The 25,412-nt window shown below is 45.7% G+C and overlaps 2 protein-coding genes across 3 annotated transcripts in view; one reads left to right on the top strand and one right to left on the bottom strand.

Moving 5' to 3' along the window:
• The window catches only part of selenoj (selenoprotein J), a 73,040-nt gene extending 56,881 nt beyond the window's left edge, over window positions 1-16,159 (bottom strand). Inside the window, exon 1 of one of the 2 annotated variants that reach the window (XM_080197771.1) lies at window positions 16,057-16,159. The gene's annotated coding sequence lies outside the window, so the exon portion shown is untranslated. The remainder of the gene's footprint in view (window positions 1-16,056) is intronic. The other variant, XM_080197772.1, reaches the window with a different exon arrangement.
• LOC145349266 (uncharacterized) overlaps window positions 1-25,412 on the top strand; it is a 53,267-nt gene that overhangs the window by 9,657 nt on the left and 18,198 nt on the right. The window contains exons 2-3 of the mRNA XM_080197769.1: window positions 2,467-3,021; window positions 16,082-16,311. Of these exons, the coding sequence (XP_080053895.1) occupies window positions 2,621-3,021; window positions 16,082-16,311 (631 nt within the window). The 5' untranslated portion in view covers window positions 2,467-2,620. The remainder of the gene's footprint in view (window positions 1-2,466; window positions 3,022-16,081; window positions 16,312-25,412) is intronic.

Here is a 25,412-nt window from a genome sequence, read left to right as displayed (position 1 = left end):
TCACCAATGCCCTATACAGCTGCAGCAAGACCTCCCTACTTTTATATTCAATCCCCCTCGCTATGAAGGCCAGCATCCCATTTGCCTTCCTGACCACCTGCTGCACCTGCAAGCTGGGTTTTTGCGACTCATGCACAAGGACCCCGAGGTCCCTCTGCACCGTCGCCTGCTGCAGTTTTTTGCCACGTAAGTAATAGGCAGGTACAATTTTGTCTTTTAAAAAGCATTTAGATAGTTACATGGTTACAATGGGTATAGAGGGATATGGGTCAAATACGGGCAATTGGGACTAGCTTAGTGGTAAAACTGGGCCAGCTGGACAAGTTGGGCCGAAGGGCCTGTGTCCACGCTGTAAACTTTGATCACTCTAATTGCTTTATCAAAATCCCTGGTGATTCTGAACGCTTTGATTATAATTTCTCCTTTTCTGTTCTAAGGAGAACAATCTCAGCTTCTCCAGTCTCTCCACATTGATTTAGGTTGAGGTGGTGGTATAGTGCTATTGTCACTGGACCAGTAATACAGAGAGCCAGGGTAATGGCTGTGGGAACCTGGGTTTGACTCCCACCACAACAGATAAAATCTGGAAATAAACATCTAATGATGGCCATGAAACCATCGTGAAATCCCCATCTGGTTCACCAATGTCCTTTAGGGAAGAAAATCTGCCGTCCTTACCTGGTCTGGTCTACATGTGACTGCAGAGCCACAGAATGTGGTTGATTCTGAAATGGGATGGACTATAAATGCTGGCCCAACCAGCGAACAAATCAAGTCTTTTCTCATAACCTCTCTTTGTTTCTCAAATGTACTTTTTCACCTCTCCTCTGAATCTTCTGTATTCCTCTTTGTTCTGAACTGTGTTTTCTACCTGACGCCTGTCAGAAGCACAGTTTTTCTTCCTTAATTTCTATCTCTGTTTTCATCCAGGGAGCTCTGGTTTTGTACAAAGTTGCCAATAAGGCCAATCTTCTTTGTAAACAGGAAGAAAATGTACACATAGTTAAACAAAATAAGTGATAGCCATTTGCTTTTTCACTCCACAGGGCAATGCCCTGACCAGTCAGAATTAAGCTGCATGGTTAACTCAAACGATGTTGGGCAGTTAACTGTCAGTCGCTGTCAACTAATGCATTCACCATGTCAAGACGTCTCCCAATCAGAATCCATCCATACAGTGTAGAAGGATGCCAGTCAGCCCATTGAGTCTGAATCAGTCCTTTAACAGAGCATCCTACCCAGGCTCTATCCCCATAACCCCACATATTTATCCCTCTAATCCCTTAACCCACACATGCAGGGACACTAAGGGACAATTTAACGTGGGAAATCCACCTAACCTGCATACCTTTGGACTGTTACTGGAAACGTGAGGAAACCTGCACATTTTGTTGAAGTTTTTTGTTGAGTTTATGACTCCAACCAGTGAAGGGTTGACAAAGGCTCATCTGGACTTGAAACGTCAGCTCTCTTCTCTCCTCACTGAAGCTGCCAAACCTGCTGAGATTTTCCAGCATTTTCTTTTTTGGTTACAGATTCTAGCATCTGCAGTAATTTGCTTTTATGAAGGACTTTCCCCGTTTCCCACGGACTCCAGCTTTGCTGGTGCTCTTTGATGCCACACTCGGTCAAATGTTGCCTTAATAACACTCTCGCTCACCTCTGGAATTCAGTTCTTTTGTCCATGTTTGGACCAAGCCTTCATATTGGAATGTCAGTGAAAGGCAATTCGAGAAATTGTCTGTCGTCAATTCATTGAGTGACAACTCCTGCATCAGTTTAATTTCCTTTAAATCTATCCACCAATGCAGTGACTGAGTCTGAGTAATCTGGGCGGGTCAACGATAAACATTTGGGCTGGAGCATTTTCATCCTCTTACATCAGAGTCCCAGAACAAACAAGATTCTGATCTCATTTCCACTCTTTCCCCATTCCCTCTGCAACACTGTCGGAGGGTCAGTGCTGAGGGAGCGCCGCATTGTCGGAGGGTCAGTACTGAGGGAGTGCTGCACTGTCAGAGGGTCAGTGCTGAGGGAGCGTCGCACTGTCGGAGGGTCAGTGCTGAAGGAGTGCCGCACTGTCAGAGGGTCAGTGCTGAGGGAGCGCCGCCCTATCAGGGTTTGTTGTTTGAAGTGGGATGTTAATGTGAGGTGGTGCTTCCATGCTCTGCTGCGTGTTAAGCATCCCACGACTGTATTGCAAGCACAGGAGTGGTCCTTCCCTCAGCCTCCTGGCAAGCATTTATCCCTTATATTTAGGAAGCTGATTATCTTGTTGTTATTTTTTTGTGCACAGCAAGTTCCCACAAAGTGGATTCTGCATTTCCTACATTCCAACAGTGCTGACACTACAAAAATACCTGATTGGCTGTGAAGCATTTTGGCAATTCCTCAGGATGTGAAGGTGCTATAGAAATGTAAGTTCTTTCTCCATGTGACTCGTGTCCTGCCTCTCTGTCTCTGCAGGTTCTCACATGTTGTGACATGTTTGTGCTGCAGTTGCAAAGCAGCCGAGCTCCGGGAATTCCAGCTCTGATCACTCGGCACCGGCACAGCCCCACCTGTTCCGGAGTCCAGCATGAATGAACTGCAGCACTGGGAGTGTGGAAAGGATTAAGAAATGACTCAGAGCTTGCTCCAGGGGAAGAGATTCTACTGTCGGGAATGGGCATTGCGCAAGTTACAGCATTGCCTGGACTGCTGTCCGAGTGGCCGGAGCAATGGCATCCTGATCACTGGGGGTCCCGGCAGCGGCAAGACAGCCCTGTGCAGTGAGGTGCTGTGGCCAGTGTCCGAGCATGGCCAGAGATTTGACCTGTCCATCCGGACTATGGGACACCACTTCTGTCAGGCACAGGATGTGCGGACACTTTCGGTCAGTGCCTTTGTCCTGAGTCTAGTGGGACAGATTCGAAGGTGCCTGTTGGTACATGGATACAATGAGAAACTACAGGAGGTGTCACTGCAAACATTACTGGAACCCAGCGAGTGTGAGAAAAACCCAGATGAAACTTTCAAAAGGTAACGCAGATAAAAACCCCAGTTAACATTTTGCAGTTTTGTCAGAATTTCCTTTACAAAGTTGCTAAGATTCAGAACAAAAGAACAATCGCAGCAGAGCCAGGCCCTTTGGGTGGGATGTCAGGAAGCACTTCCTCACACAAAGGGAAGGAAATGTGGAACTCTCCCCACTGGTCCTGGTGCCCCCCCCCCCCCCCCCCCCCCCCAACACCAGCCCCGAATACACCCCCCTGTCCCCCAGTAAAATGGCGAAGGGTCAGTTGGCAATTTCAGAATTTTTTTGTTAGCTAACCTCATTAAGGATTGTAGAACAAAGGTAGAGGGGATTAGAGGTTAACCAGGACCTGAATCAATGACTGTGCAGACTGGAGGCTCAGGATAGTCTCTGTGTTCCACTGTAAAGCCGCTCTGTCTTCTCTGGTCAGCTCTTTGTCCACATTAACTCTGTGTCAGACTGTAGTTGAACTGCCAGCCAGCTGCTTGGAGCATCAAATTAGAAAGAGGTATCAAACATCACCTGGTACAGCAGGCTCGGCCTTTCACAATGTTTGGAATATTTTGGCTTCTGTCTAATGCTGAACCTTTCAGTCATATTCGACCCCCAGATGAGATTTGCGGTGGAATTTTCTCAAGGAAACTGAGTTTCACAACAGTGAGAGTACCGGAGTGATCCATGCCAGTCTGTCAGGAGTGCTCTGCACTGCAGACATCCCACATTCACTCATTTTTTGGGAATTTTTTTTATTCATTCATGGGACATGGGTGTTGCTGACTGGCCAGCATTTACTACCCATCCCTAGTTGCTCTTGAGAAGGTGGTGAGCTTGCTTCCTGTGAGTGGTAAATTCCGTGCTAGAACAGGGCTGTCCAAGATACGCTGTGACCCCAGCTGCAGAGTGCTCAGGCACTGTTTCACAAGGGCATCCCCTTGCACAGTGCCCTCCTCCCTCCCCCCCACAGAAAACGTGACCCCCATCAGCAGCATGTTTCCCCACTCCCTTCCCAACACAGGCACCAACAGTGGGGCCATCCCAGTGAGTCTCCTTGCGTGACCCCAACATGTTGCCCTTATCGTGACCCCAACATTACGACCCCCAATATGCTCTTCCATCATGACCCCTTCGTGCTCCATCTCTGTACCGTCCCCCCTGCATAGCCTTCCCCGTCATAGTCCCTACTCAGGCCTCAATCCCTTTACGCTGTTCCTGGCATATCAGCAGTGCCCACCTGGCATTGCCAGGGTGTCTGGTGGGCATTGCCCAATGGCCATCCCTGATCATCTGGGGGGATTTAATGGCCTCTGAGACCTTCGACCCAGTCGTCGTGCCTGATTTTTGCCTGTGTAACTTCTTGCTGGAGGGGTGGGAACATTCCGGAGTTGGGATGAGGGGGGGAATTGATCGCGCGCCAAACTGAAATTGGGTCAATCTTGTGCTAATCAGCCTCGGTGCAATCTGGCCTGCGCCAGTAGAATGGGACTGGGACTGCTGCCATTTTTAGGCCTGTGCACTATTTCTTGGGACTGGAATATCGTCCTATCACATATCTGAGCCATCATTAATACCACCTATTTCCAACACTGTAACACCACCCCCCGGCCCCAACTTCACCCACCTTATCTTTATTCACACCCTTGTAACCTCCAGAATTCAGTGCCCTCATGGCTGGACACTGACCTCACACCTTCAGAATTTCCAATTCATCCAGAATTCTGCTGCCTGTGTGCTAACTCATGCCAACTCCCAATCCCCTACCACCTTCTTGCGCTCGCTGACTCACACTGGCACCCTGTGAAACACCTTGTTTTTAAACCCTTCCACAGCCTCATCCCATCAGGAAGGGTGGGCTCCACATGGAAGGGAGTGGGGGTCTTCATTGATCTGGGGAAGGGGATGGGGCCCTCACGCAGCCTGGGGGTATGGGGGTGGGGGTGGGGCCCTCACGCAGCCTGGGGGTGGGAATGAGGCCCCCAATCAGTCTGGGGGAGTGGGGGTGGGTCCCTCACTCAGTATGGGGGTGGGGGGAATCCCCTCTTACTGGAGAGGGGATTGTCTTTGCTCATTTTGAGATTTACTCTTGCTTTGTTTGGTTTTATCTTTCCTGTTCAGTTTTTGGAAGATTGCTACTGAGTTGGGGGAAGGTGAGGCTTAATCAAACTTCAAGCTATTGCACACTGATCAGTTCAAGGGAAGCAGAGTTTGCACAGTGGAATGTGCGAGGATGCATGGATTTCCACTTAGTCTGTGAGTTGGGATGTGTTCAGACTCAGTGCTGAGTCACAGTTTCTCAGGGTGTGTCGATCTGACTGGAAAAACCAGTCTCTGTCTTAGAAAAGGTGTGTGTAGTGAGTGTGCGAGATTGTTACACACTCAGTGATGTGAGTCCCAGAAGCACTACTGCCACACGGATTACACACTGTCGTCTTACACACTCCAGTTCCAGCCCCTCCTGTTAACCTCCAGCTCCTGTATCAAGAGGCAGAATTTCACCTTACATAGAACATAGAACACTACAGCACAAACAGGCCCTTCGGCCCACGAGTTGCGCCGATCACATCAACACCTATCTATAACCCCCAATCCCATAAAACCCCATATACTCATCCCTGATTTCACCTGGCAACTCTGAAAGGGTGAAGCAATTAGTTGAAAGTGCCCTCACAGCCATTATGTAGACAGGCAAACCTGAGCACAGAAAACACCCACAAACAACAATACAATCTATTTCCAGAGAACGGAGTGTTTGATGGGGGGACAGTGTAGAGGGAGCTTTACTCTGTATCTAACCCCGTGCTGTACCTGTCCTGGGAGTGTTTGATGGGGACAGTGTAGAGGGAGCTTTACTCTGTATCTAACCCCGTGCTGTACCTGTCCTGGGAGTGTTTGCTACGACAACGGATGAATGAACATCGCTCGACAGTCACCAGGCAAGACTGTTCCCTTCCTGTTGGCGAACACTTCAGTGGTCACGGGCATTCAGCCTCTGACCTTCGGGTAAGCACACATGAGGACGGTCTCAACAGGGATCTTGGGTTCATGTCGCACTATCTGTAACCCCCATGACTTGCCTGGGTTTGCAAAACCTCACTTACTGTACTGTCTGGAGACAATACACATCTCTTTAAACTGTGATCAGTGCTCCTTCCACTCACATTATCAGCCACTTCAGGTCTTGAACAGCAGGTTAGGTGTAAGGATTCGCATTTTAATCAGTAATCTCTAAACTGTCTGTGCTTTATATGCTCTGTCTGAGGCCAGAACTCTCCATTCACCTGACGAAGGGGGTAACCCCGAAAGCTAGTGAGTATATTATCAAATAAATAGGTTGGACTAAAACCTGGTGTTGTCAGACTTTTTACTGTGTTTACGCCAGTCCAACGCCGGCATACCCACATCATGAGTGTTTGATGGGGACAGTGTAGAGGGAGCTTTACCCTGTATCTAACCCTGTGCTGTCCCTGTCCTGGGAGTGTTGGAGTGGTGTCTGCAGTGTTTGACCCTGTATAAACTGAATACAAAGGGTAGGAATGTGAGCAATGTAGAATCTGTCTGTTGGGCACGTAATGTGGAGATGCCAGCGTTGGACTGGGGTAAGCACAATAAAAGTCTCACAGTACCAAGTTAAAGTCCAACAGGTTTATTTGGTAGTGTTTGCTACCAAATAAACCTGTTGGACTTTAACCTGGTATTGTGAGACTTGTTACTGTATTGGGTACAGTCCAGTGTTGGATCAATCTGATTCTTGCTGTCAGCTTACCTGATTCTTAATGTCACAGTGTTTTGCAGCATGAAAGAGGCCGTTCATCCCATTGTCTCCGCACCAGCCATGAAGCACCTAGCTACCCTAATCCTAATTTCCAGCCCTGGTCTGTATTCCTGTGTGCTGTGATGTTCCAAGAGGGATTGTGCTTTTTTCACCCTTTCAGGCAGTGAGTTCCAGAATCTCACCACAATCTGGGTGGAAAAGGTTTTCCTCAAATTCCCTCCAAATCTCCTGCTCCTGACCTTAAATCTCTGCCCCTTGGTTATTGGGGAAAAGTTTCTTGCTAACAATCCTATGCCCATCATAATATTTTACTCGAACATGTCCCCCCTCAGCCTTCTCTGTTCTAAATAAAACAATCCCAGACTATTCAGCCTCTTCATAACTGAACTGCTCCATCCCAGGCAACATCCTGGTGAATCTCCTCTGCACCCTCTCTAGTGCAATCACATCCTTCCAATATCCTTCCTTACTGTGTGCTTGGAATATTTTCCTGTGTTTAACTTGGGATATTTTCCTGCATTTAATTTGGGATATTTTCCTTGTTTAATTCAGGATATTTAGTTATTCTAACAAGTCCAGACAGACACTTGCTCCTTTGCTAAGACCCTATTTACCTTGTGTTGGCCAGATGCACATAAATCCTCACAGGAACATAGGAATTAGAAGCAGAAGTTGGCAGATTCAGTTCTTTGAGCCTGCACCGCCATTCAATCTGATCATGCTGATCTCTCCCTGGTCTCAGATCCACCTCCCACCTGTTCCCGATACCCTTTTTTCCTTTTTTATTAGAAATATATTTATCTACTTCTTGAAACCATTCAATGATTCAGTCTCCACGGCACTATGGGGCAGCGAGTTCCACAAATTCACCAGCCTCTGCGAGAAGTAACATAGAAACGTAGCAGATAGGAGCAAGAGGAGGCCATTCAGCCCTTCGAGCCTGCTCCGCCATTCATTACGCTTATGGCTAATCATCCAACTCAATAGCCTAATCCTGCTTTCTCCCCATAACCTTCAATCCTGTTAGTTCCAAGTGCTATATCCAGCTGCCTCTTGAATACATTTAATGTTTTGGCATCAACTACTTCCTATGGTAATGAATTCCACAGGCTCACTGGGTGAAGAAACGTCTCCTCACCTCCGTCCTAAATGGTCTACCCTGAATCCTCAGACTGTGACCTCTGGTTCTAGACTCCCCCACCATCGGGAACATCCTCCCTGCATCTATCCTGTCTAGACCTATTAGAATTTTATAAGTCTCCATGAGGTCTTCCCTCATTCATCTGAACTCCAGCGAAAACAATTCTAACCTACTCAATCTCTTCTCATACATCAGTCCCACCACCCCCAGAATCAGCCTGGTAAACCTTCGCTGCACTCCCTCGAGAGCAAGAACATCCTTCCTCAGAAAAGGAGACCAAAACTGCACACAATACTCTAGGTGTGGCCTCAACAACAGTAAGAAGTCTCACAACACCAGGTTAAAGCCCAATAGGCTTATTTGGTAGCAAAAGCCACTAGCTTTCGGAGTGCTGCTCCTTCGTCAGGTAATTGGGAGTACCTTATGAAGGAGCAGCGCTCTGAAAGCTAGTGGCTTTTGCTACCAAATAAACCTGTTGGACTTTAACCTGGTGTTATGAGATTTCTTGCTGTGTTTATTCCAGACCAATGCTGGCATCTCCACATCATAATTGCAACAACACATCCCTTGCGCCTGTCCTCAAAACCTCTCGCACTGAAGGCCAACGTGCCATTTGCCTTCTTTACCGCCTGCATGCTTACCTTCGGTGACTGGTGCACAAGGACACCCAGGACCCGCTGCACACTCCCCTCTCCCAATTTACAGCCATTCAGGTAGTAATCTGCCTTCTTGTTTTTGCTTCCAAAGTGAATAACCTCACACTTATCCAAATTATACGCTATCAGCCATTGATTTGCTCACTCACCCAACCTATCCAGATCATTCTGAAGGATCTCTGCATCCTCGTCACAGTTCACCCTCCCACCCAACTTGGTATCATTGGCAAACTTTGAGATGTTACATTTTGTTCCCTCATCCAAATCATTAATATATATTGTGAATAGCTGGGGTCCCAGCACCGATCCCTGTGGGACCCCACTAGTTACTGCCTGCCAATTTGAAAAACACCCATTAATTCCTATTCTTTGTTTCCTCTCTGCCAACCAGTTTTCTATCCATCTCAATACACTTCCCCCAATCCCAGGCGCTTTAATCTTGCACAATAATCTTTTCTGGGGGACTTTGTCAAAAGCTTTCTGAAAGTCCAAATATACCACATCCCCCTTGTCAACTGTACTAGTTATATCTTCAAAGAATTCCAACAGATTTGTCAAGCATGGTTTCCCTTCATAAATCCATGCTGAGTCTGTCTGATCCTGTCACTGCTTTCTAAATGCTCTGCTATACAGTCCTTGATAATGAATTCGAGAATTTTTCCCACTATCGACATTAAGCTTACTGGTTTATAATTCCCTGTTTTCTCTCTACTTCCCTTTTTGAATATTGGAGTGAGATTCACTACCCTCCAATCTGCAGGGACTGTTCCAGAGTCTGTAGGATCCTGGGAGATAACCACCAATGCATCCACTATTTCTAGAATCATAGAACCCTACAGCGCAGAACGAGGCCCTTCGGCCCATCGAGTCTGCATCGAACACAATCCCACTCAGGCTCTACCCCCATATCCCCACATATTATCCCCACTAATCCCTCTAACCTACGTATCCCTGGACACTAAGGGGCAATTTCTTAGCATGGCCAATCAACTTAACCTGCACATCTTTGGATTGTGGGAGGAAACTGGAACACCCGGAGGAAATCCACGCAGACATGAGGAGAATGTGCAAACTCCACACAGACAGTGACCCAAGCCGGGAATCAAACCCAGGACCCTGGAGCTGTGAAGCAGCAATGCTAACCACTGTGCTACCGTACAGCCACTTCCTTCAGTACTCTGGGATGAAGGTTATCAGGCCTTGGGGATTTATCCACCTTAATCCCAACAATTTGCCCAACACCATTTCTTTACTGATATTGATCTCCATCAATTCTTCCCTCTCACTAAACCTTGCATTCTTGAATATTTCTGGCATCTGATTTACGTCCTCTTTTGTGAAGTAGTTCCTTCTCATCTCAGTTTTAAATCTACCGCCTCTCAACCTATACCTGTAACTTCTTATTCTAGGTTGCCCCATAAGAGGAAACATTAGGAACAAGAACAAAGAATAGTGCAGCACAGGAACAGACCCTTTGGCCCTCCAAACCTGATCACATTGTCCTATCTAGACTAATCACCTATATCTCTCTATTCCCTGCCCATTCCTGTGTCTATCTTGATAAGTCTTAAATGTCTAACGTATCTGCCTCAACCACCTCACTCGGCAGTGCATTCCAGGCCCCCACCACCCTCTGTGTAAAAAATCTCCCCTGCACATCTCTACTGAACCTACCCCTCCCCCCTTATCTTGAACTTGTGCCCCCTTATAATTGTCATTTCTGCCCCTGGGAAAATTTTTCCAACTGTTTACCCTATCTATACTCCTCATAATTTTATTAATCTCTATCAAGTCGCCCCTCAGCCTCCATCTTTCCAGGAGTTTACCCAATCTCTCCTTACAGCTAATATCCTCCGTACCAGGCAACATCCTGGGAAACCTTTTCTGTACTCTCTCCAAAGCCTCCACGTCCTTCTGCTAGTGCGGCGATCAGAATTGGATACAGAATTCCAAATGTGGCCTAACTAATGTTTCATACAACCATAACATAATTTGCCAACTTTTATACTCGATGCCCCAACCAATGAACGCAAGCAAGGTAAATGGTAGGACACTGAAGAGTGCAGTAGAAGAGGGATCTGGGAATACAGTTACCTAATTCCCTAAAAGTGGTGTCACAGGTAGATAGGGTCATAAAGAGTGCTTTTGGAACATTGGCCTTTATAAATCAAAGTGTTGAGTATAAGAGTTGGAATGTTATGGTGAGGTTGTATAAGACATTGGTGAGGCCGAATTTAGAGTATTGTGTACAGTTTTAGTCACCTAATTACAGGAAGGATATTAGTAAGGTTGAAAGAGTATAGAGAAGGTTTACAAGGATGTTGCCGGGACTTGAGAAACTGAGTTACAAAGAAAGGTTGAATAGGTTAGGACTTTATTCCCTGGAGTGTAGAAGAATGAGGGGAGATTTGATAGAGGTGTATAAAATTATGATGGGTATAGATAGAGTGAATGCAAGCAGGCTTTTTCCACTGAGGCTAGGGGAGGCAAAAAACAAGAGAGGGAATATTAGTGGGGGCGGGGGGGGGCTTCTTCACACTGAGAGCGGTGGGAGTGTGGAATGAGCTGCCAGATAAAGTGGTGAATGTGGGCTCACTTTTAACATTTAATAAAAGCTTGGACAGGTACATGGATGAGGAGGGTGTGGAGGGATATGGTTCAAGTGCACGTCAGTGGGACTAGGCAGAAAAATGGTTTGGCACAGACAAGAAGGGCCAAAAGGCCTGTTTCTGTGCTGTAATATTCTATGGTTCTATGTTTCTATGTCATATGCTTTCTTCACCACCTTTTCCACCTGTGCTGCCATTTTTAAGGATCTGTGGACCTGTGCTCCCAGATGTCTCTTTGTGTCTATGCTCCTGATGTTTCTGCCACTTATTTTATAGCTACCACCTGAATTGGATCGACCAAAATGTATCATCTTGCATTTGTCCAGATTAAATTCCATCTGTCATTTCTCCACCCAATTTTCCAGCCTATCTATATCCTTCTGTATTCTCTAACAATCTTTGTCGCTATCTCCAACTCAAGCGTTCTTAGTATCATCCACAAACTTGTTAATCAGACCAGCTACATTTTCTTCCTAGTCATTTATATATGTTACAAACTGCAGATGTCCTAGCACTGATCCCTGTGGAACACCGCTAGTCACAGACCTCCATCCAGTAAACTATCCTTCCACCTCTACCCTCTGTCTTCTATGGCCAAGCCAGTTCTGAATCAACCTAGCTAGTTCACCCTTGATCCTGTGTGATTTAACCTTTTGCACAAGCCTGTCATGAAGGACTTTGTCAAATGCTTTACTAGAGTCCATGTAGACAACATCCACAGCCCTTCCCTCGTCAATCATTTTTGTCACCTCCTCAGAAAATCAATTAAATTAGTGAGACCTGACGTCCCTCACACAAAGCCATTCTGTCTGTCGCTAATAAGACCATTCAGTTCCAAATGTGTATAGATACTATCCCTAAGAATCTTCTCCAACAATTTCACTATCACTGACATCAAGCTCACTGGCCAATGATTACCCAGGTTATCCATGCTACCCTTCTTAAATAACGGGACAACACTGGCTATCCTCCAATCTTCTGGTACGTCACCCGTGACCAATAAAGATTTCTGTTCGAGGCCCAGCAGTTTCCTCTCTTGTCTTCCTCAGTTATCTGGGACAGATGCCATCTGGCCCTGGGGATTTGTCTACCTTAATGCTTTTTAATTCACATATTACTTCCTCCCTCATAATGGTGACTTGCTCTGGAGGGTTTACATATCCTTCTGAGACACCACCTTTCAACATGTCCCTCTGCTTTGTGAATATGATGCAAAGTATTCATTAAGGATCTCACCCATTTCCTTTGGTTCTACACATAATTTCCCTCCTTTGTCCTTAAGTGGACAATTCTTTCTATAGTTACCCTCTTGTTCTTAATTTATGTATAAAATGCCTTGGGATCCTCCTTAATCCTGCTTGCCAAGGACATTTCGTGACCCCCTTCTTTCCCTCCTAACTCCCAGTTTGAGCTCTTTTCTACTTTCCCTGCATTCTTCAAATGCTTCATCTGTTTTTAGTTGCCCAGACCTCATGTTTGCATCCTTCTTCTTTTCGACTAGACTCACAATTTTCCCGGTCATCCATGGTTCCTGAATCCTGCCTTGCCTGTCCTTCCTTTTCATAGGCACATAGAATCAGAGAGGTTTACAGCATGGAAACAGGCCCTTAGGTCCAACTTGTCCATGCCACCCTTTTTTAAATCCTGTAAGATAATCCTAATTACCCATGTTTGGCCCATATCCCTCTATACCCATTGTACCCATGTAACTATCTCAATGCTTTTTAAAAGACAAAATTGTACCCGCCTCTACTACTACCTCTGGCAGCTTGTTCCAGACACTTGCCACCTTCTGTGTGAAAAAATTGCCCCTCTGGACACTTTCGGGTCTCTCCCCTCTCCCCTTAAACCTATGCCTTCTAGTTTTAGACTCCCCTACCTTTGGGAAAAGATATTGACTATCTACCTTGTCTATGCCCCTCGTTATCCTACCCCAGTGCTAGATGGGCCGAAAGGCCTCCTTTTGCACTGCTGGAATTATATAGTTCTATCTCTATAATTCTGTTAAGAACAGAAGGTTGGTTAGGGCAAGATTGGGGCCAGTTAGAGACAGCAGTGGGAATTTGTGTGTGGAACCGGAAGAGATTGGAGACGCATTGAACCAATATTTCTCTTCGGTGTTCACGCAGGGGGACATAAATGTAGCTGTGGAGAACATTGGGTTACAGGGTTGTAAACTGGACAGTATTGCAGTTGATAAGGATATGTGCTAGATATTCTTGAGGGTTTGAAAATAGATAAGTCCCCTGGGCCGGACGGGATTTACCCTAGGATTCTCTGGGAGGCAAGAGAGGCGATTGCAGAGCCTCTGGCTCTGATCTTCAGGTCGTCGTTCGTCACAGGTATAGTGCCGGAGGATGGCGAATGTTGTCCCATTGTTTAAGAAGGGGAACAGAGACTTCCCCGGGAATTATAGACCGGTGAGTCTTACTTCTGTCGTGGGTAAGGTTTTAGAGAAAATTATTAGGGATAGGATTTATAGTTATTTGGAGGGTAATGAATTGATTGGAGATAGTCAGCATGGTTTTGTGGAGGGTAGGTCGTGCCTCACTAACCTTATTGAGTTTTTTGAGAAAGTGACCAAAGAGGTGGATGGGGGTAAGGCAGTTGACGTGGTATATATGGACTTTAGTAAGGCGTTTGATAAGGTTCACCATGGAAGGCTTCTGCAGAAAATGCAGATGTATGGGATTGAGGGTGATTTAGGTAATTGGATCAGGAATTGGCTGGTGGATAGGAGACAGAGGGTGGTGGTTGATGGCAAGTATTCGTCATGGAGTTCAGTTACGAGTGGTGTGCCTCAGGGATCTGTTTTGGGGCCACTGCTGTTTGTAATTTTTATAAATGATCTGGATGAGGGTATAGTTGGGTGGATTAGTAAATTTGCTGATGACACCAAAGTCGGAGGTGTGGTAGATAGTGAGGAAGGGTGTCTTAGTTTACAGGGGGACTTGGACAAGTTGCAGAGCTGGGCCGAGAGGCGGCGGATGGAGTTTAATGTGGAAAAGTGTGAGGTAATTCACTTTGGCAGGAATAACAGATGTGTAGAGTATAGGGCTAACGGTAGGACTCTGAATAGTGTGGATGAACAGAGGGATCTAGGTGTATGTGTACATAGATCCCTGAAAGTTGGGAATCAAGTAGATAGGGTTGTTAGGAAGGCATACGGTGTCTTGGCGTTTATTGGTAGGGGGATTGAATTTAAGAGCCGCAGCGTCATGTTGCAACTGTACAAGACTCTGGTGTGGCCGCAGTTGGAGTATTGTGTGCAGTTCTGGTCCCCACATTATAGGAAGGATGTGGAGGCTTTGGAGAGGGTGCAGAGGAGGTTTACCAGGATGTTGCCTGGTATGGAGGGGAGGTCCTATGAGGAGAGACTGAGGGATTTGAGGTTGTTTTCGTTAGAAAGAAGGCGGCTAAGAGGGGACCTTATTGAAACATATAAGATGATTAGAGGTTTGGATAGGGTGGACAGTGATAGCCTTTTTCCTCGGATGGAGAAAGCTAGCACGAGGGGGCATAGCTTTAAATTAAGGGGTGGTAGTTATAGGACGGATATCAGGGGTAGGTTCTTTACCCAGAGGGTGGTGAGGGATTGGAATGCCCTGCCTGCTGCAGTTGTGGATGCGCCTAGTTTGGGGGCGTTTAAGAGATCCGTGGATAGGTTTATGGATGGAAAGGGTTTGGTTTAGGTTAGAGGGTCATTGTTTTTTAACTGGTCGGCACAACATCATGGGCCGAAGGGCCTGTTCTGCGCTGTAATGTTCTATGTTCTATGTCCTTATTACCCTCCACATGATGTCTATGCTTTCCATTTCTCTCAATCTGTTCTGTCATGTATCTCCACCACTAGCTTCCTCCCACCCACCAGAGGTTCCTGTCCAAAACCCATTAGTTTAGTCTTCAGTCACGCTTTTGATTTCTATCTCCATGCATGTTTTTCTTGTCTCTGCATCAAGTGCTTTGGGCGGTGATTGTATATTGTGGGGTGCAGTACAAGTGGGGGAGGAAATATTATGGAAGTCCGTTGCTGACAGGGTAATGAGGAGAAGCTATTAACATAGAACACTACAGCACAAACAGGCCCTTTGGCCCACAAGTTGCGCCAATCATATCCATACCTACTGAGCCATAGAACTATCTGTAACTCCCAATCCCATTAGATCCCATATACTCATCCAGAAGTCTTTTAAAAGACCCCAGCAAGTTCACGTCTACCACCACTGATGGCAGCCGATTCCATTCACTCACCACCCTCTGAGTGAAAAACTTACCCCTAACATCTCCTCTGTACTTGCTTCCCAGCACCTTAAACCGGTGTCCTCTCGTAGCGACCATTTCAGCCCTGGGAAATAGCCTCCGAGAATCCACGCTATCTATTCCTCTCAACATTTTATAAACCTCTATCAGGTCGCCTCTCAATCTTCGTCTCTCCAAGGAGGAGACCTAGCTCCCTCAACCTATCATCATAAGGCATGCCTCCCAATCCAGGCAACATCCTTGTAAATCTCCTCTGCACCCTCTCAAAAGCTTCCACATCCTTCCTGTAGTGAGGCGACCAGAACTGTGCACAGTACTCCAAGTGGGGTCTGACAAGGGTCTTATAAAGTTGCAGCATTACCTCCCGACTCCTAAACTCAATCCCTCGATTAATGAAGGCCAGTACACCATATGCCTTCTTGACCACATCTTCCACCTGCGAGGCTGATTTAAGAGTCCTATGGACCCGGACCCCAAGATCCTTCTGCCCTTCAACCCAGCTAAGACTCCTACCTTTGATATTGTACTCTTGCATCCCGTTGGTCCTGCCAAAATGGACCACTACACATTTATCCGTGTTAGTTAGACTATTGAGTTAGACTGACCTACATTTCACTTTGCTTAATGAAGGGCTGTCCTCCTGCCTCTACTGGACATTCCGCCACCATCACAGAACCTTCTGCTGCTCGTGGACTCCATCGATGAAGGTGAAATCTTTAAAGATGCAGACTGGAAACCTTCTGCCAAGAGTGCGACTATTGCAGAACTTCTGTCCAATCACCAAGAGCTCTTCCCATCCTGGTTACTCCTCGTGTGTTCAGCTCGAAAACAAAACAAAATGGTCAGCAGAATGTTTACAGGTGAGATTTCACCGTGGTGTTCAAAATGACAAAGGGTTTTAATCAACTAAATGAAGAGAAAATATTTCCGGTGGTAGAAGGGCGGGTAACTAGAGGGACACAGATTGGAGAGAATTGGGAAAAGAACCAGAGGGGGAGATGAGGAGAATGTTTTTTTTACACAGTGAGTTGTTGTGATCTGGAGGGCGCTGCCTGAGAGGCCGGGAGAAGCAGATTCAATAATAACACCCAAAATGAACTGGATAAATATACAAAAGGATGATATTTGCAGGGCTTTGGGGGAATGACTCTAATTGCACTATTGTTTCAAAGAACCAGTATAGGCACAATGGATCAAATGGCCTCTTTTGCTATAGAATATTTGGGAGGCAGTTTAAACGAGGTCGGCATGGGAATGGGAACTGGAGGGTAAATTCAGAGCAGGGAAAAATAGAGCGTGTGGGAGCAGCTGTTCCCCTTAGTTAAAGGGTCAGTTAAGAGGGGACACAGGTTTAAGATGAGGGGCAGAAGGTTTAGGGAAAAGCCTTTTTACCCAGAGGGTGGTGAGGGTCTAGAATGCACTACCTGGGAGGGTGGTAGAGGTGGGATGTCCCACATCCATTAAAAAGTATCTGGATGAGCACGTGGCACGTCATAACATTCAGGGCTATGGGTCAAGTGCTGGCAGATGGCATTAGGTAAGTAGGTCAGGTCTTTCTCACGTAGGCCAAAGGGCTTCTTCTGCACTGTATGATTCTATGACTCTGAAAGACAGGAGCAGCACAGGTTCCAAAGTGCAAGCACAGGAATTTAGCAGTGTTAACAGGTATATAGAACATAGAACATTACAGCACAAACCGGCCCTTGTATATAAATACAAGGAGCAGAGTAAATAAAACTGATGGGCTGAGGCACAGAGAGACACATGGCAGCATGTGTCAGTGTGGACAGTGAGGAAGGTTATCTCCAATTGCAATGGGACCTTGGTCAGTTGGGCCAGTGGGTTGACGAATGGCAGGTGGAGTTTAATTTAGACAAATGCAAGGTGATACATTTCGGTAGATTGAACCAGGGTGACATGGACAAGTTGGGCCGAAGTGCCTGTTTTCATGCTGTAAACCTCTCTGACTCATGATATCACCGCTCTGAACAGAAAGCTGGCTTCAGAAGGGGTAAAAATAGCAGCTGAGTATCCCTGGATACGGAGTTCAATATCCCTGGATACATAGAACATTACAGCGCAGAACAGGCCCTTCGGCCCACGATGTTGCGCCGACCAGTTAAAAAGCAATGACCCTCTAACCTAAACCAATCCCTTTCCATCCATAAACCTATCCACGGATCTCTTAAACGCCCCCAAACTAGGCGCATTTACAACTGCAGCAGGTAGGGCATTCCAATCCCTCACCACCCTCTGGGTAAAGAACCTACCCCTGACATCCATCCTATAACTACTACCCCTTAATTTAAAGCTATGCCCCCTCGTGCTAGCTTTCTCCATCCGAGGAAAAAGGCTATCACTGTCCACCCTGTCTAAACCTCTAATCATCTTATATGTGTGTTCAATACGAAGTTCAATATCCCTGGATACAGAGTTTTCTGGCAGGATAGGGAGGGGGATACAAAATGCGGGTTTATTGGTAAAAAACCAATTACTGTTGTGAGGAGGGATGATACAGACTGAATGAAGCATCAATTGAGACCGTATGGGATGAGGTCAGAAATAGAAAGGGGAAGTGAGACTGCTGGGAATGTACGTGAAGTCTAAACCTGATTGATTGAAGCTGAATTTCCCAAACTTTTCCGGCCTTTTGGCCTCCCAAGAGTACTGCTGGAATCCCTGAAAAACATTCTCGTTGTGTTGACAGAGTTAAACTACAAAAAAGGATTGTTTTGTGCAATAGGTACAAACATACGAAAACAAGTGAATTAAAGTATTTTCTATGTTTTATGAGGGTACATTTATTCTAATTTAAAAGTTCACGTATTCAGCAAAGTACTTAAATTTCACCATTTTGTTATTTTTAATGGAAGGAATAATACTGCTTCTGCTCAAATTCACTTAATGTAGGGTGACCTGCTGGAGAGCTGGATTCTCATATTAGATACACGTATGCTCGCTCACACACACTCTCCACTCTAATTCCCAACCTCCCTCTCTTGCTCCCTCTCACACACTCCCAATCTCTCTCTCGCACACAGTGACATTCCTAATCTCTTTCGCTCTCACTCTCTCTCCCTGTCTCTCTCTCTCTCTCTCTCTCTCTCTCACACACACACACACACACACCACCTAATTTCTGTCTCTCACTCTTGTTCTCACACACATCCATTCTCTTTCTCACACACACACATACTCCCAATCTCTCCCTCTCTTACACACATACATAAGAACATAAGAAATAGGAGCAGGAGTAGGCCATCTAGCCCTTCGAGCCTGTCCCGCCATTCAACAAGATCATGGCTGATGTGAAGTGGATCAGTTCCACTTTCCCGCTTTCTCCCCATAATGCTTAATTCCCTTGTCTATCAGAAACCTATCTACCCGTGACTTAAGTATATTCAGCGAGGTAGCCTTCACCACTTCAACGGGCAGAGAATTCCAGAGATTCACCACCCGTTGAGTGAAGAAGTTCCTCCTCAACTCTGATCTAAACTGCACCCCCCCTTATCTTGAGGCTGTTCCCTCTAGTCCTGCTATCCTTTCTAAGCGGGAAGAATCTCTCTACCTCTACCCTATCTATCCCCTTCATTATCTTATATGTCTCTATAAGATCCCTCCTCAGCCTTCTAAACTCCAACGAGTACAGACCCAGTCTACTTAGTCTCTCTTCATAGTCCAACCCCCTCATCTCCGGTATCAGTCTAGTGAACCTCCTCTGTACTCCCTCCAAGGCCAATATATCCTTCCGCAAGTGCAGCGACCAAAACTGCACACAGTACTCCAGCTGCGGCCTCACCAGTGCCCTGTACAGTTGCAGCAAGACCTCCCTGCTTTTATATTCTATCCCCCTCGCTATGAAGGCCAGCATTCCATTCGCCTTCTTGATCACCTGCTGCACCTGCAGACTGGGTTTTTGCAACTCATGCACAAGGACCCCCAGGTCCCTCTGCACCGTAGCATGCTGCAGCTTTTCGCCTTTTAAATAATAATCCCTCCTACTATTATTTCTACCAAACCAGATAACCTCACACTTGCTAACATTATACTCCATCTGCCAGGTCCTCGCCCACTCGCTCAGCCTATCCAGATCTCTCTGCAGACTTTCCACACCCTGCACGCAATTTGCTTTTCCACTCATCTTCGTGTCATTAGTAAATTTTGTTACCCTACACTCAGCCCCATCCTCCAGATCATCTATGTAAATGGTAAACAGTTGAGGCCCCAGCACCGATCCCTGCGGCACTCCACTAGTCACCAACTGCCAACCAGAATAGCACCTATTGATTGCAACTCTCTGCTTCCTATTAGACAACCAATCCCCTATCCACGCTAACACCTTACCCCCAACTCTGTGTACCCTAACCTTCTGTAGCAACCTTTTGTGAGGCACCTTATCAAACACCTTCTGGAAATCTAAAAACACCACATTCACCAGTTCCTCTCTGTCTACTGCACTAGTCACATCCTCATAGAAATCCAATATATTCGTTAAACACGACTTCCCCTTCACGAATCCGTGCTGCATCTGCTTGATCAAACTGTTCTTTTCTAGGTGTCTCGCTGTCTCTTCTTTGATGACAGTTTCAAGCATTTTTCCAACTACAGACGTTAAACTAACTGGCCTATAATTCCCTGCCTTTTGTCTGCTACCTTTTTTAAAACAGCGGCGTAATATTAGCCGTTTTCCAATCTTCCGGCACTTCCCCAGAGTCCAGCAAATTTTGATAAATAATTACTAAGGCTTCCGCTATCACCTCTGCCATTTCTTTCAGGACCCTGGGATGCATTCCATCCGGTCCTGGGGACTTGTCTACTTTCAGTCCCGTTAGTCTATCAAGCACTACCTCTCTAGTGACAGTAATTGCATTAAGGACCTCATCTCCTACCATCCCTCTATCTTTAATATTCGGTAAGCTATTTGTGTCCTCCTCCGTGAAGACTGACATAAAAAACTTATTTAAAGCCTCAGCCATTTCCTCATCGCCCACCGCTAAATCCCCCCTCTCATCCTCCAAGGGTCCAACATTCACTCTAGCCAGCCTCTTCCTCTTTATATATTTAGAACATAGAACATTACAGCGCAGAACAGGCCCTTCGGCCCACGATGTTGCGCCGACCAGTTACAAAACAATGACCCACTAACCTAAACCAATCCCTTTTCGTCCATAAACCTACCCACGGATCTCTTAAACGCCCCCAAACTAGGCGCATTTACAACTGCAGCAGGCAGGGCATTCCAATCCCTCATCCCTCATCCCTCCTTTGTAAAAACTTCTACTATCATTTTTTATATTTAGAGCTAGTTTAGCTTCATAGTCTATCTTTCCTTTCTTTATCGCTTTCTTAGTCATTCTTTGTTGTTTTTTAAATCTTTCCCAATCTTCTAATCGCCCACTATTTTTAGCCGCTCTGAAAGCATCTACTTTAAATTTAATACTCTCCTTTATTTCCTTCGATAACCACGGCTGGTTATCCTTTCTCCTACAGTCCTTCTTTACCATCGGAATATATTTCTGCTGAGTACTGAAAAAGATCTCCTCAAAATTCCTCCACTATTCCTCAGCTGTCCTACCAACCAATCTGCGCCCCCAATCTACATTTGCCAATTCCGCCCTCATCTTATCATACTCCCCTCTGTTCAAGCAGAGGACACAGGCTCGGGACCCTACTTTCTCATCCTCCATCTGCATCAGAAATTCAACTGTACTATGATCACTTGTCCCAAGAGGATCCCTCAAGACAAGATCCCTAATTCTACCTGCCTCGTTACACAGTACCAGATCTAAGATAGCTCACTCCCTCGTATATTCTGTTACATACTGTTCAAGGAAACTATCCCGACAGCATTCCAAGAACTTTTCCTCAAGCCCACCGCGTCCGACTTGGGTCACCCTATCAATATGCAGATTAAAATCCCCCATAATTATTGCTGTTCCATTTCTGCACGCATCAATTATTTGCTTGTTTATAGCCTGCTCCACCTCAAAGTTATTATTTGGGGGTCTATAGACCACACCCACCAGTGTCTTCCTCCACTTACATTTCCTTATCTCCACCCACAGTGATTCCACGTTTTGCTCGTTGGAGCCTATATCTTCTCTTACTTACTCCCAGTGTCTCCCTCTCTCTCCCTCTCTCACACACATGCTCCCAATCTCTCCCTCTCTCTCACTCACTCACACACACACACACACACACATTCTCTCATTCTAACGAATACAGAAAATGCTGGAAAATCTCAGCAAGTCTGACAGCATCTGTGGAAAGAGAATAGAGCCAATATTTCGTGTGTATGACTCTTCATCTGATGCTGTCAGACTGGTTGAGATTTTCCAGCATTTTCTGTTTTTGCTTCAGCTTCCAGCCTCTGCAGTATTTTGCCTTTGCCCAATCCCTCTCTCTTGCTCTCTTTCTCTGTCCCTCAGATGCAAGGACCTGCGCAAGGATATTTTGGCCCTGGAGGGAGTGCAGAGGAGGTTTACTAGGCTGATACCGGAGTTGAGGGGATTGAGCTATGAGGAGAGGCTGAATAAACTAGGCTTGTACTCGTTAGAGTTTAGAAGAATGAGGGGAGATCTCATTGAGACGTATAAGATGATGAATGGGATGGATAGGATAGAGGTGGAGAGACTCTTCCCGCTCAAAAAAGACAGTAGGACTAGGGGGCACAGCCTCAAGATAAAGGGGAGGCGGTTTAGAACGGAGTTGAGGAGGAACTTCTTCACTCAAAGGGTGGTGAATCTCTGGAATTCTCTGCCCGTTGAAGTGGTGGAGGCTGCCTCGCTAAATATTTTTAAGAAGCGGGTTGATGGGTTCTTGATAAGAGAGGGGATTAAGGGTTATGGGGAGAGGGCGGGAAAGTGGAACTGAGCCATGACAGATCAGCCATGATCTTATTGAATGGCGGGGCAGGCTCGAAGGGCTAGATGGCCTACTCCTGCTCCTATTTCTTATGTTCTTATGTTCTTATTCACACTCTTCACTCTCTCTCACCCATTCCCTCCCACTCTCATACACACGCATGCGTGCACAAACTCAAATATACTTTATCATCCCTCCATCATTCTCTTTCCGACACATAGACACACTGGCATCTCATTCTCTCCTGGCCAATGCACCCCCCCCCCCCGCCAGTTCCTGCCCTCCTGCTCCCTGGCCGTTTCCCCCTGCTCCTGGGCCGCTGCCTACCATGCCTCTCCATCCAATCTCTTCCTCATTCTTGACTGGCTTACACCTTTTATGAGGTTGTGGTTGACTCTTAATTGCCCTCTGAAATGGCCTAGCAGGTCACTCAGTTCAAGAGCAATTAGGAATGGACAATAGGTGCTGGCCCAGCCACAGGTACATGCCCACATCTCTTGAATGAATAAAAAAGTTAATTTCCCGCTGTTTCCACCTAGCCCAGTCAGAGGCTATCTTCTCACTGCATTGGCTAAGACCATAAGGCGCAGAAGTAGGCCATTCGGCCCATCGAGTCTGCTCTGCCATTCAGTGTGATCGTGACTGTTCTGATATAATAATTCTCAATTCCATTTTCCTGCCTTATCCCCATAACCCTGAATTCCCTTCCTGATTAAAACTCGGTACTTCAAGTCTGCTCCGTCATTCATTACAATCACAGCTAAACGTCCAACTCAAGAGCCTAATCCTCCTTTCTCCCCATAACCCATGTTTTAGTTTATCCTCATAGTTAATCTTCTCCCTCTCGGGTTATTTTTTAGTCATCTTCTGTTGGTTCTGAAAATCTTTCCAGTCCCATGGCGTACTAGTAATCTTTACCACATAATATGATTTTGGTTTGGTTTAAACTATTCTGAACTTCCTTGGTTAAATATGGTTGATTTATCCTCTTCCCAGAATCCTTATTCCTCACTACGATTTATCTTTGTTGTGAGTCATGAACTATTTTCTAAAATGTCTCCCATTGCTGATCAAGCGTCTCTCCTGCTAAACTCCTTTCTCAATGCACTCCGGCCTTCTCTGCCCCCACATCTTTATAAATACCCTTATTTAAGTTTAGCACAGTTGTTTCTGATCCAAATCTTTCATTCTCCAACTGAGTGTTAAATTCTCCCATGTTATGGTCACTGTTTCCTAGGGGATCTTTTACTCTGAGATTGTTTATTAAATTCATCTCATTGCAGAAGGTCCCTGGCAGAATGACACCTCACCTTTTACCGCTGCATATTTCCACTCTGTGGATAATACGTTTGCTCCATTTTAAATCCACAGCTGCGTATAATAATTTCCTCACTTGTTTTAATGAGCTTCATCCCTCGCTCAAATTCACCTTTGAAATGGAGCAGTCAAATGAACTCCCTTTCCTTTTTTTTGATGTACTGGTTGAGAAATCTGCCAAGGTCTTCTCTACATAGAAAATAGCAGCAGGAATAGGCCATACTTATTGACTATTTGTTGACTACAGCTCAGCCTTCAACGCCATTATTCCTACAAAACTCATCTCGAAACTCTGTGGCCTGGGCCTTGGCACTTCCCTCTGCGACTGGATCCTGAACTTCCTAACTCAGAGACCACAATCAGTAAGGATAGGCAACAACACCTCCTCCACAATCAGCCTCAACACTGGTGCCCCACAAGACTGTGTTCTCAGCTCCCTACTGTATTCCCTTATAGACCTATGACCTATGATTTCCCCTTCAAATCAATTTTCAAGTTTGCTAACGACACCACCATAGTAGGTCAGATCTCAAACAATGATGAGACGAAGTACAGGAATAAGATAGAGAATCTGATGAACTGGTGTGACGACAATAATCTCTTCCTCAATGTCAACAAAACAAAAGAGATTGTCATCAATTTCAGGAAGCGTAAAGGAGAATATATCCCTGTCTACATCAATGGGGACGAAGTAGAAATGGTCGAGACCTTCAGTATTTTAGTGTCCACATCACCAACAACCTCTTTTGGTCCCTCCATACTGACAGTATAGTTAAGAAAGCCCACCAATGCTTCCACTTTCTCAGAAGACGAAGGAAATTTGGCATGTCAGCTACGACTCTCACCAACTTTTATAGATGCACTATAGAAAGCATTCTTTCTTTATGTATCACAGCTTGGTATGGATCCTGCTCTGTCCAAAACTGCAAGAAACTACAAAAGGTTGAGAATGTAGCCCAATCCATCACGCAAACCAGCTCCCCATCCATTGACTCTGTCTACACTTACCGCTGCCTCGGCAAAGCAGCCAGCATAGTTAAGGACCCTATGAACCCTGGACATTCTCTCTTCCACCTTCTTCCATTGGGAAAAAGATACAAAAGTCTGAGGTTACAAGCCAACTGACTCAAGAACAGCTTCTTCCCTGGTGCTGTCAGACTTTTGAATGGACCTACTTTGCATTAAGTTGATCTTTCTCTACACCCTACCTATGACTGTAACACTACACTCTGCACTCTCTCCTTCCCTTCTCTATGAACGGGATGTTTTGTCTGTATAGCGCACAAGAAACAATACATTTCACTGTATGCTAATACATGCAGGGGAATGGCACCAAGTCATGATGCTCATTTGGGAAGCCAAATGTCTCCTGCACTGTAACAATTTTGTGATTCTGTAATGCTGGAACTGTATAAACAAATAGTTAGGCCACAGCTGGAGTTTAGTATACAGCTCTGGTCACGACATTACAACATTTAACAGTGCAGCACAGGAACAGGCCCTTCAATCCACGATGTTGTGCCAAATTAAACCAATCTCTTCTGCTGCCCTTGGTCTATATCTTCTATTTCTTGCATATTCATATGCTTATTTAAATGCCCTTATTTTATCTGCCTGCTCCACCAGCCTTGGCAGTGTGTTCCAGATAACTACCACACTCGGTATAAAAACAATTTGGCCCTTACATTCCCCTCTCACCTTAAGTGCATGCCCACTAGTTTTAGACATTTCAACTCTGGGAAAAAGAAAATTTGAAAATTGCAGTTGTGAGAAAAGATTG

This window comes from Carcharhinus amblyrhynchos, chromosome 10, assembly GCF_965287045.1.
Source record: "Carcharhinus amblyrhynchos chromosome 10, sCarAmb.v2.hapA, whole genome shotgun sequence".
Lineage (NCBI taxonomy): Eukaryota > Metazoa > Chordata > Chondrichthyes > Carcharhiniformes > Carcharhinidae > Carcharhinus > Carcharhinus amblyrhynchos.
Note: the sequence above shows the minus strand (reverse complement) of the source record. Positions and strands in the feature narration are given on the sequence as shown.